The sequence below is a fragment of the Poecilia reticulata genome, linkage group LG19, assembly GCF_000633615.1.
Source record: "Poecilia reticulata strain Guanapo linkage group LG19, Guppy_female_1.0+MT, whole genome shotgun sequence".
NCBI lineage: Eukaryota > Metazoa > Chordata > Actinopteri > Cyprinodontiformes > Poeciliidae > Poecilia > Poecilia reticulata.
Window position 1 is genome coordinate 10324269 of NC_024349.1, and position 12652 is coordinate 10336920.

Consider the following 12652-nt stretch of genomic DNA (forward strand, 5'->3'; position numbering starts at 1 on the left):
AGAGAGAGAGAGAGAGAGAGAGAGAGAGAGAGAGAGAGTGTGTAAAGCATCTGTCTGTGCTGGGTTAAAGAGTCAGCGCCACATTCACACGCACCTGTAGGATGAAGATGCTACCTGCGCTCTGAAGAGTTCGGATTTATTCTTTCCTCCTCCTTCACCCCCAAGTTCGCGCCGGAGTTATAGACACTTTTACTAAGAGAAAATGGCAGCAGCCTCGACAGATTCGGGACAGGGTTCCTCCAAAATCACCCCCGAAGTGCTGCAGGAGATGCTCCAGTTCTACAACCTGAGCCGCCAGGAGTTCATCAACACTTACAACATCCAGCCGCTCGTCTACATCCCCGAGCTGCCGTACAGCGCCAAGACCACCTTCGTCATCATGTACGTGGTGATCTTCGTCCTGGCTCTGGCTGGAAACAGTCTGGTCATCTACATAGTTCTGAAGAAGCGGGCGGTCCAGACGGCCACGGACATCTTCATCTGCTCCCTGGCGGTCAGCGACCTCCTCATCACTTTCTTCTGCATACCTTTCACTTTGTTACAGAACATCTCGTCTGAATGGTTTGGAGGTGAGCTTCAGTTTGAAATAACTTGCATTTTGCAGTGTCAAAAAAAAAAGAAGTCATAGAGGTGTTTGTTTTTTTTTTGGCAGATACATTTTCAGGTGGCTGCAAGTCAGGGCAGTTGAAGAAAATAGTTATAAAAATCCCCTGCTCTTCTACACGCAATTAAACAACATAATTAAGAAGAAGATGCAAATCTCTTGTTCTGCACCCAATAAAATACAGTCATTTTACAATAAATCAGAGTAACATCCAAAAGGTTGTTTTGTAAAATTAATATTCAAATTCAAATGAATCAACATGCTTTATTTATGACAGAGGGAAAATAGATGCCACCTTAACTCATATGGGGCTGCACAGTGGTGCAGTTGGTAGAGCTGTTGCCTTGCAGCAAGAAGGTTCTGGGTTCCCGGCCCCGGTCTTTCTGCATGGAGTTTGCATGTTCTCCCTGTGCATGCATGGGTCCTCTCCGGGTACTCCAGCTTCCTCCCACGGTCCAAAAACATAACTGTCAGGTTAATTGGCCTCTCCAAATTGCCCCTAGGTGTGAGTGTGTGTGTGCATGATTGTTTGTCCTGTGTGTCTCTGTGCTGCCCTGCGACAGACTGGCGACCTGTCCAGAGTGACCCCGCYTCTCGCCCGGAACATTAGCTGGAGATGGGCACCAGCACCCCTCCTGACCCCACTGAGGGACAAAGGCGTCAAGAAAATGGATGGATGGACAACTCATATGATCCAAGTATCCTCAAATGGATGGTGGTGCACCACCAGTTGTTGTTAATCCACCTCATTTTCTTTTGCAACTCCTCTCTAAACCTTTGTCTGGCTGTATGGTCAGAAAGGCAGGCATCAGAGAGATGTTGGAGTTGGGGATATGATCCTTGACCATTTTGGTCGATGCAACAGATGGTTTGAACGTCTTTCTTATCTCTCTGCTCTTTGGTCGTGCTCTGCATCCATTCATTTTTTATTTGGTGTTATTATTTGAGTTTTTGAAGAGCTAATCAGCGTCTCCTGGTAATAAAAGCAACATCTTGTAGCCACTGTTAACTGTTCAAAAGTAAAATATTAATAATAATGACAGTAAACTTTACTTAGAAATGAACAATACTTGCATTTTTAATGTTACAAACGAGGCTCATTGGGATGTATGATCTAATTTATATACTACAACTGCATATTTAATATATGTTCATTCCACACAGATTTATTTTAGGCAGCTTCTCAGAAAATTTGACAAAAAAAACTGATAAGAAATCTAAAAGATTAACATAGAATGTTATGTCGTGGCCTACAAATGGTGATGGCTTATTTGAGGACTGTCCAGAAGATCACCAAGCAATAATAGATTATTTCTTTATTGCTGTTTTATCCACTGGTGGATAAAACAGTGCTACGTGACAGAAAGTTGAATGGAAGGAAAATCTGTTTTAGAAAAGGTACACATGCAACAGAGAGAACCACAGCCTGGAGTAGGTTGTGACTCAAAGCTCATTCAAAAATTTGGAGGATATTCACAAAGCTGCAACGGTTACATTACTTGCTAAGCTTCTCATAAGCCAGACACGCCCAAAACCTGGACTAAGCACAAAAAAGATTGTAATTTTACTTAGCAATCCAAAGTTTTCAGATTAAAATATGTTTAGCATTTTATTTGGGAATGAAGAGCCCAGTTTGCTTTTGCTTTTTTTTTATTGGTTTGGTGTCGTGTTCTAACTTTAAATGCTGTGTTTTAGTTAGCATAATTGACAGAACTAAAGGCTTGAAAACATCAGTATAATTAATTTATATTAAGCGTATCACTTAGCAACCCTTTTTAGTAAGGTTCCAACTCCTTGAATATGGCAGCACAAACATTTCAGTGTGGTAACATTTCTGTCTTTAAACCTTTTTTTCATCTTGTGCAATATAATTCCTTCAAGAAAGCGAAACCTGGATTCTTTTTCATTTTAAGACTTTATGAACATGAACAGAAAGTGCCTGAATAATTGTGTGGATTGAATCACAGAAACAGATTAACTTTTTGATTATATAATTAATTTTTTTGCCGTGAACATCAGGTCATAACAATGGAGGTGAGAAAACCTTACTGCATAAGTTTATTTACAACTATTAACAAAAATAAATGTTTTTCTTTTTACAGTGAATCAGATTTTTTGTATTTTTTTCATGTGAATATAACACAGCAATTATGAGTTTATGTATTTAACATGCTAATTAGCATTGGCTATGAGCTGGTTTGAGGTGCAGTCACAGCAATAGAGTGCAGGGGGTTAAAAACACAATACAACACAACAGCTGTTTCAGCTGCTGCATGATTCTAGCCACTAACTCAAGTTATGATTCAGAACACACTTCAAAGTAAATTGTTGGCCAGCATGTAAAAGCGACAAGAATGCCTTCAAGGAAGGAGAAACCTAAGCCACAGCTGTAGCCAATGAAATGACAAATAAGCCCTAGAGTCTCAGAAAATGAAAGAAAAAAGACAAAAAAAAAAAAAAAAAAAAAGGGCATATCAGTTTGACTCAGACGTCTGTGAGGATACGAGCGATGAAGCGCCTCTGGCTCCAGCTGACCAGCTGGTCAAATCCGTGACCCGCAAAAATATTACAGCTAATGAGGCGAGGAGACAAAGTGACAATTAAAGGGAGAATAATGAGATTAACAGACATTTATGAACTGGACCGCAACCCTGTATCTTTTTAAATAACGACATTGTTAGTGAGTAACTCTACTGATGTCATATTGCCTGCATACCAGAATACTTCCTCATGCAGTTTTAGATTTTATTGGCAGTTTTGTTATATTTGAAGACATTAAGAGAACATTAAACTCTCCATTGCTCCACATTTTTTATTCATTATTAGTGTTTTTTTGTTGTTGTTTTTTTGCATTATTCTCTTATTGTATTTAAAGATTGTAAATATAATTTCATGCTTCTGCACATACAGCAGTGCCTTGCAAAACTATTCAACTTTTTCCACATTATGTCATGTTATGTTCTCAAACATCGAGTTTATTTGATTGAAAATTGATGGGGGACACCCCCACAAAGGGGCGTATAAATTGTGAAGCAAATGGAGGTTAGTCAGACAGCATTAGTGAACAAACATCATATCGATCGAGCAATGCTAAAGACAGGTCAAAGATAGAGATGTGGGGAAATTTAAAATACGGTGAGGATATAAAACAATACGAAAAGCTTTGAAGATCTCACAGAGGACAGCTGAAGTCATCGTCTTAAAATAGAAAGAACCCAAAACACCTACCCAGACAAGGTCACCCACTTAAATTGACAACCTGCACAAAGAGAGCAACGATCAGATAAGCAGCAGGAGGGGGAAAAAAAAGACAGCTCTGAAGGAGCTGTGCAGATCAACGTTGGGGGTGGAAGAATCTGTCAAAAGGAAAACTATTAGTTGTGCACTCCACAAATCTGACCTTTATGGACCAGTGGCAAGAAGAAAGCTGTCTCTAACAGAAATGAAATCCAGTTTGCTCTATGTCCATTTATGGGATACAGCAAATATGGGGGAAAAAAAAAAAGCAAACCCCGATGGTGGCAAAACACTTACACCTGACAAAAGGAAAACTATTAGTTGTGCACTCCACAAATCTGACCCTTACATCATTGCAAACTTGTGTGACGGCCTTGTCAAGCTACCTAAATCCAACAGATGCCCGCTGTTCAATTTGAATAAACTTGAGCTATGCTATAAGGATAAAGCTGCAAAACTATTAGGCTGCAGATGTGCAAAGCTGATGCACATAAAGACCAGGTGACTCTATGTAGCATTGACTCTGTGGGGAAAAATACAAATTGGACATGGAAAATGTGGTTTACATTTGCCTTTACATAAATTTCCATTTGAAAAATTAAGCTCTTTAGAAGGAGAAAAAACAGTTTCTGTGAGTATGGCGGTGTGATTTAACATCTTTTGTTGGTATTTTAAGGAGGGAGAAGTTTGACTAAAACATATTGGGTTTGAGAACTGCTTCCTTAGATGGATCAAAGATGATCTCTTGTTTTAGGTGATCCATCCTTTGCTATTTGGAAAATAAATTGTGTGTTGAACGACGTGACCAGCAAAGATGTACCCGGCAGCACATCCCAGTAAGACTACAGAGAGCTGAAAGCACCTGTGTCTGTTCAGGGTGCGTCAGGGTAAAGCCTGTACGTCGTTATCTATGAAATGTGTCCACTTACTGCTGAATAGCGGGAGACGGTTGCCACCTCAAGTTGTGGGGTTGCCTTTGTTTCCTGCCACAGACCTCCCTTCCTCGCGGTTCTTCATTAACCTCCGCTGCTTTTCTGGACCTTATCTGCTTTACCCCTTTGCTTTTGCCTGCAGGGGTTCTCGTTTGCAAGACAGTTCCTTTTGTGCAGACCACAGCCATAGTGACAGGCATCCTGACAATGACCTGCATCGCCATTGAGAGATACCAGGGCATCGTCTTCCCTCTGAAAATGAGGCGGCAGTACTCGTCTAAACGAGCGTACAAGATGCTTGGTATTGTGTTTCATTTGAAAGTTCCCATGTTTATGTTTTCTACCTTTTATGCTCCTCTGTTTCCTCCTCTGTAAACTATTTTCAACATATCACGCACACACGCGCTCCTGTAATCTTTGGAGTGAGGGCTTTTATCTTTAAGAAAAATGAATAAAATCAAAATGAGATGGAAGGCTTGCTGTGAAAATAACAATTCGGTTTCGTCTGATGTAATTTTCATACAACCCTGAAAGGCAGTCGAGGGAATCATCCAGCATTGGGTTATGTGAGTCGAGTATGGTGGCTCTAAACAGATCAAAGAAATGTTGAGGAACTTGCCTGGGAGCATGTGACTCAAGTGAGAAGGAAGGGCAGTGGCACTGATGACAAAAAGGCTGTTTTTACAATTTTACGGAAATGTTTTTATCAAAGCAACAACTGTTTTCTCAGATAACATGGGCTTTTTTTCTGCATGACTCCTACAGGGCTTGTATGGATGGCTTCTGTAATCGTGGGTTCGCCGATGCTATTTGTGCAGCAGCTAGAGGTAAGTGCCCTTCGTAGCGCCCCATTACTAAACAGCCGTCTATAGCTTCCCTCATTTCACTGGATAATCACAGTCTATATATGGATCTGTGTGAAGCAAACAATTTATCTTACACTAGCGCATCATCACTGAAGTCAGTAAAAGTAATTACCTGAGTTGATGTGCAGTGGTGATTTTTGGTGAGTGGTTCTCTGGGCCGTCGTCTCCGACTGCTGCCTCAAAAACAATCCACTGTTCATGCCACCAACTGTTCCAACGAAGCCTTTTGTACAAAAATCCATTTTGCTACATATGCAAACACTTAAAGCTTGTATAGGATATGCAAAAACATCTGAATGCACAATGACCCAAAGCATAAAGTGTTAGAAATATTCATTCAGAGGGAAAATCTAAATCTAGTTGAGAATCTGTGGCAGCGCCAGCTGTTTTTGCAGACATTCGTCGTTCTGTCTCACTTTACCTGAACTAATGTACGAAAGAGGACACGCAAAAATGCAATGTAATGTAATTACGGTAGCAGTTGCTTTTATAAAACTACTGAGTGAGGTGGGCTGACCACAGAATTCAAACAACTTTTCAAATTTTTCCTGCATACATATTTTTCCTTCCACGTCTCAGTGATGAACTCGGTTGTGTGAAAGCTTGTCGTTGCAATGCGACTCTGTGTGGAGAAGGTCAAGGCAGATGACAATTTTTCACATAACACTCTGAATGTGAAATAAATACAGCAAAGCTTAGCAAAAACTGATTCTACTTTACGCGACAACAAATAACTATTAATCCAAGTTGTCAGCCTGAGCGCTTTTCTCGTTACTCATCCCCAGGTGAAGTATGACTTCCTGTACGACCACTACCACGTGTGCTGTCAGGAGAGCTGGAGCTCGCTGACCTACAGACAGGCGTACACCACCTTCATCATGGTGGCTCTGTTCCTGCTGCCTCTGGCAGCCATGCTGTTCCTCTACACACGCATCGCCATTGAGCTGTGGATTCGCAAGAGGGTGGGCGACGCGTCGGTCCTGAATACCATGAACCACAGGGAGATTGGCAAGATCTCCAGGTGGGTACCACAGCAGGGTTTACTTCAATTAACAAGACGTTTAGTGAGATTTACAGCCTGTTTCGTCAGTAAAAGACTTGGCATTTAAAGCATGCTGATATGATAAGGTGGTGAAGAGAAGAGGTAGGTAGACCACATAAATGTTTGAATCCATTAACAGTAATGATCGACATATGGATGCTGTTTGTAGACAATTAATGGAAGCTTCTTTCGCATTCCCCACTTCAGTTTTTTTTTTGTTGAAGTGGTAAATTGACAATTGTACACCGTGTATACCAATCAGTGTAAGTCCTTGGTAAGATGATGTGTTCATAGCCAATACATAATGAGAGCTTTTCACTGATCCTCACCTTGCAGATATTGCTTTTAAAAAGCTTTTAATGAGAATGTCAACAATGACAAAGTAATAGGAGAATGCAGATGCTGAGACTGTTGATGGTTTTCTTTAACAAAGTACCCCTTAGATGTTGACCTTCTTTGCTTCTCTTCTGTGAACAAGAGGTGCCCATCCTCTTTCTATGTGGACAAAACCTCCACTGGCCTTCAAACACCCGAGGATTATAGGCTGTAATAATCTTATTATTGATAAATTTGACTAATTTGATTAATTTGACTTTAATATAATCAGGAGGTTCACATGTTCTTTTTTTCTGTAAAGTAGAAACTGAGGTATTTGTGTGGCTGTTAGGAGCTGGACTAATTCACTGGTGCACTTTTATCAAAAAACTGGAGTAGTAAAATTTGAGATCATCTACATAAGTGTTTACTCTTGAATGATAATGTGTCTTTTTACAGGAAAAAGAAAAGAGCTGTGAAAATGATGGTCACAATCGTCCTGCTATTCACCATTTGCTGGGCTCCTTTCCACACAGTCCACATGCTGTTTGAGTACAGTAAGTACGGCTTAATGTACGCCTGTACGCAGCGAAAAAACATTTGCACTCCTGACGTCCTCTTAAAATTTCTTCTCTCTTGTGACACAGAAGAAATCTTTAAGCAAAGTTAACCTTAGTAAATATGAAAAGTGTTGATCAGATTATTATTTACAACATCAGAAGGTCGAAACAACCTGGTTTTATGTGGAGAAAGACATTAGCTCCTGAAGACTTCCTTCAAGTGTTTGCACAAACGGGCGTCTTTAACATCGCTGTGGAATAATTTCTGGACGCTCATTCATGGATTTTCTAGCTTTTCAGATCATGCCACATCATCTCAGTCAGAGTCTAGACTTTGACTAGGACACTTTAAATAAATGTTTTTTGGGGGGTTTTTTTGAAGACATTCAGAGGTGGACATAGTAATGTGCTTTGAACCTTTATCTATCTGTATAATACCCAGTTCCAATTTTTGTCCAGATTTTCCTCTTCCGACAATCTGAAGAATCTTATTAAATGTTCCTGCTGTGTGTTGTGTGTTAACAGGAATCGAGTTGAGCATGCCAGTGAGCATGCTCGCACCTAAAGTTGGGGATATTGAACATGTTGACTTGTCTTGGCCCAAAATCTCTGTGGGGTGACATGGATGATGTTTTTATGTTTTCGTGATATTAAGCACTTTGAATTGCTTTGTTGCTGAAATGTGCTTTTACAAATACACTTGATTGATTGACTAATGCAGCCAGTTAAAAAGCTATGCGACAAAAACACAGAGGGGAACAGAAATATTCAGATAACAGCTACCAGAAAGTCTGGTCGATGTCAGTGGTGTCTTTGTGTGATTTTTTTTCTGTTAAATATAGTTAGCAAACTATTGACTATAGGAGATAAAGGCGACCTGTAGTGCTTTAGAGGTTTTGGGTTATTCTGTGACCTTTTGTGTCAGTCGTTCCTGTGGTATTGGAGTAATTTTGGATCCTACTTTTTTTTTTTTTTTGCCCTTATTAGCCGTTAAGTAAACTCTGAAATCAGAGCTTTGTTCTACTAACCCAAACTGAGGTTTTAGGTATGCTAATATACTGATTGTTCATGTCTATTCCACAGAACCTTAAATTGATTTTTTTTAAACTACACCTTTAACAACTACATTTAAATTAATTTACTTGTGCATATGCAATTGTCTAGATGATCTGGAAAAGAAGTACGACGGCGTCACCCTGAACATGATCATCGCCATTGTTCAGGCCATTGGCTTCTTCAACAGCTTCAACAATCCGATCGTGTACGCCTTCATGAATGAGAACTTCAAGAAGAGCTGCGTTTCCACCCTCTCCCACTGTCTCCGTAAACCGAACCACCAGGGTGCCCCCACAGTCGCGCCGAGACTAAGCGTGCAGTTCATCAAACCACAGAGCAGAGAAGCCTTCGTGAACGCAGATGAAGACAACAGCTCAGAGCAGCGCTCGGCAGAGAGGGGAGCCTCATGCTCATCATCGCACAGAGAGAGCTCCCTGGGAATTATTGGAGAGAAAATTTCCACCATCCAAACCGAGCTCCCTCCGAACAGCTCTTCTCAAGTCAAATAAAACGTCCGGGTGCTTTCGATTTGCAAATCTGCCGTTTGCGATCATCAGCTGCCACGGAATTAGAGCAGCTTTGAGAACGTGACAAATAACAAAGACTCGGAGCTCCAAAGCCTTTTCTGCATCCTGTGCAGCGCCAGGAGCCGGAGAACGAGTGTTTTTAAGCAGTCAGAACGTAGAATGAGTTTTATTGTAAATAGGTGCAGCAACAGAGTCCGTACTGAGACACTGAAACGACCGTTTGCGATTGAAACTGAGACTTTATTTGTGCTTTAGATGGAACCTGAAACGTCATGTTCACTGAGCGTTTAAAAATGATGTTTTATCATGAATGAGCCACAACTGCAGTATTTTCTGTGGTTTTCTGCTGTAGCAGCAACTATTTAGAAATGTTAATGAAGAACACGCTGCAGTGTCATGCTTGTGGCGTGGAACTGTGGCTGCTCTTCTGCTTCAGTCGTTAATTTGCTTTCGTTGTGCATAAGCTGAAGTCACTTCACGTTAATTGTGCACTTTATTGCTAGCCTGAAAAAAAAAAAAAAAACATTTGCAGAGATTCAATAATATTGACTGAAATTTATTGCTGTTTAAATTCTAACTGAATGTACGTTTTTAAAGTCAGATGCACATAATTTGCTACAAGGCTGCAACTCAACTCGGTGACAAAAGACTTTTGTTTTGTTTTGTTTTTAACTCTGACAGTTAGCAGAAGCAACCTGCAGATGACAGCTCCCTTGTTTTTTTGTTGTTTTTTTTATCCTTGTGACTACAAGTACATCTCATTAAATTGGGACGTCATCAGCAGGTTAATGTTTCACTAACTTATAATGAAAAATGTATATTTATTACACACAAACTAATATTGAGGATTATGGTTTACGGCTGATGAAAATCTAAAACTTAGTCTCCCGGAAATTTCAAATATTACACCAATTAAAAAAAAAGCAAACATCTCAACACAAAAGTCGACCTACTAGAAAAGTATGTCCTTGTACTGAACAATTTATGTATGCATAAGTTTCCTTTTGTATGGACCTGACGGTCCTTAAGGTTGCCTAGTCCTGCTGAAAAATGAAATATGCATCCAACAAAGTTCATCAGAAAAGGGAAGACTGACGTGACTTAACATTTCCTGATAGACAACTCCGCTGACTTTGGATTTGATCAAACAAAACTTTTCCTTTTTTGTCCTTCCACTAAAATATTAGTATGCTTGGAGTTTTTAATGCTCCTTCTATAGAAACATATTTGGAATTTTCATGAGCAGCAAACCATGTTCATCAAAAGTAACAGAAACACTCAAAATACAGCATGCAAGGCATTTTGATCTGGAGTTCCCTGTTTTTTAACTCATGATAATATTCTAACTTATTGAGCTGCACATTGCGTAATGTGAAAATAAAATCTATAATGTGAACTATTGTGAAAAATGTATATGACGACGTTTGATAATTTACACCTAAAGTTCTAACCTTTACATAAATCTCATCTCACAGTTGTTTTACTGATGTTTTACAAGTCTATTTTGCGAATAAAGGAAATGAGACAGCTGGTCGCAGATGCCTTGTTTCACTCAGATTAGAGTGGTCCGGACCTCAAGAAAACTATTATTTAGTGTGCAATTTAAAATTGGTGCTGAAAGTGTGTTCCCTTGGGGGCTTTTGTTTGTTTGTTTGTTTTGTTTGTGGAGAAAATTGCTGGTTAAATTGCAGATTTGTGGCAGTGTTGTTGCTTTCAGGGACGGTGTAGTTCTCTTGCATGGGCTAAGACACTTTAGTTGTTTGCAAAAAATGAAGCTCTTACATTTTTGACGAAGCCTTTCTAACCTGATGGGATGGGAGGTTAGAAATGTCGTTGCCAGTTTTCTTTGAAAATGGCAGCGGCTAGTCTTCAGTGCAAAAATGGCAGTGACCAGTGCAAAACATTTATTTATTTATTTTTTTTATCATTTAAGTGCTTCAGTTTAAAATGAGAACTGACTTTGCGTAAACCTTTTTTGAGTCACACTTCAGCCACCTGTAACTCCCTGTGATTTAGAGAAGAAATGCCAAGAGGCACTCAAGATGCACTAGTGACCTCATATCAGGTTCTAGTCATTTTCACTCAAATGTTAAGTGACAAAAACGTTTGAAATGGCAATTATTAAGAATGTCTGATTTTTCTCATTCTGCTGCAGACTGATTGCTTTGTTTATTTTTGATACGTTTAAAGTTGTGTTTACAGTGCATTGTACAAGTATTCACACCCCATGACCTTTTGAAGCCTGCGTTACGTCATTACAATGACCAACTTCAATGTATTTTGCTGGGATTTTGTGCGATAACACAAAGGAAAGGTGACACACACCGATACCTAAAGGCAATTTAGAAAGACCAGTGAACCTGACAGTCCAAGTTAAAGCATTTAAATTAATCTGACTTGGACAAATGTTTTCTTGACCAAACTGTGGGACACTGTTCCTGGTTTGCGCCACCCAAATATTGTCCGACACATTACAGACTTTGTAGCATTATAAAAAAATAAAAAACACAATTTTGATTGTTTATTGAATCTTGCAATAAAAGACATTACCTTTCCTAACATTGTATCTGATCCTTTTTGGATATTTTCTAACAACTATGTTTGGTCATTTGCGTTAATATGATGATGTTTGAAGAGTTGATCAGAACAAGCTTTATCAGTTAAAAATCATATTTAAAGAAATCTTTCAGTATAAGTTTATTGCATAAGCCTTGGAGTACTGAGATTTTCTGAGATCTTTCCCCTACTGCATAAAATACTTCTAGTTTGATGAAGTTTTTTGAAAGACTGATGACGTTTTGGCTATTTACCAAAAAAACTAAACTCTCGCCACCTTTACATATTATTATTCATGAACTGAATCCTAAATAGGCCTTAAAACAGGTTCAAAGTACATAAAAGCAAGAGCATGCTGGGTAAAAAAAAAGAAAGACTTATAAAGTCTAAATTTCTCCCCGAGGCTGCTGAACCTTATCGGCAATTCTTTTGGCAATTCCGATTTTTTTGCCGGGGCCGTTCACACTGCCAGTAAATGCGACCTGTATGAGTTCGGCAGTGTGAACGGGCTAATGACCTGAAAGTGTCCCGCATGCGCAGTAGAAGGCGCAGAGCTCAGTGTTTGCGGAAGTAAACATGGAGACTAACGGTACAGCTTAGCTTGCATATTTGAAGTTGCTGTCCGGCTGGAGTAACATATTAACAACTTAATCCTCCTATGGTCCGCAATGGTTGTTGCTTTTCTTCCCGCTTGCGTGTATCAGAACGGAGAATAGTGAGATTTGTTGAGAATCAGTGTTCAGTTCAGATGAATACGGTGTGGACGTTAGGTAGCATTTGAATCGGATACGTATCGGATATGGATCACGTTGGAAAAAGAATCCGACCTGTGCTGTTCAGACTGCCATGAAAAGATCGGATACAGGTTTGCAGTGTGAACGCAGAGTGATGGATTCAGACATTATGATTTATTGATTTCTTGTTCACCTCTCAGTCCAATCAGCAACTTTTATGTTT

At 39.7% G+C, this 12652-nt stretch overlaps 1 protein-coding gene across 1 annotated transcript; it reads left to right on the forward strand.

Annotated features, from left to right (window-relative positions):
- The first annotated feature begins 77 nt into the window (after nt 1–77).
- qrfprb (pyroglutamylated RFamide peptide receptor b) lies at nt 78–11703 on the forward strand. Its single transcript, XM_008436920.2, has 6 exons — nt 78–569; nt 4916–5074; nt 5539–5600; nt 6425–6660; nt 7456–7553; nt 8721–11703. Exons 1-6 carry the CDS (start codon nt 203–205, stop codon nt 9119–9121), a joined length of 1323 nt encoding a protein of 440 aa, XP_008435142.1. The 5' UTR covers nt 78–202; the 3' UTR covers nt 9122–11703.
- Nucleotides 11704–12652: the final 949 nt, after the last annotated feature.

Coding starts and splice junctions, on each gene's coding strand:
- qrfprb (XM_008436920.2), top strand. CDS start 203: ATGGCAGCAGCCTCGACAGATTCGGGACAGGGTTCCTCCAAAATCACC. Junction 6,661..7,455: donor GAGATTGGCAAGATCTCCAG/GTGGGTACCACA, acceptor GTCTTTTTACAG/GAAAAAGAAAAGAGCTGTGA. Junction 7,554..8,720: donor CCACATGCTGTTTGAGTACA/GTAAGTACGGCT, acceptor GCAATTGTCTAG/ATGATCTGGAAAAGAAGTAC.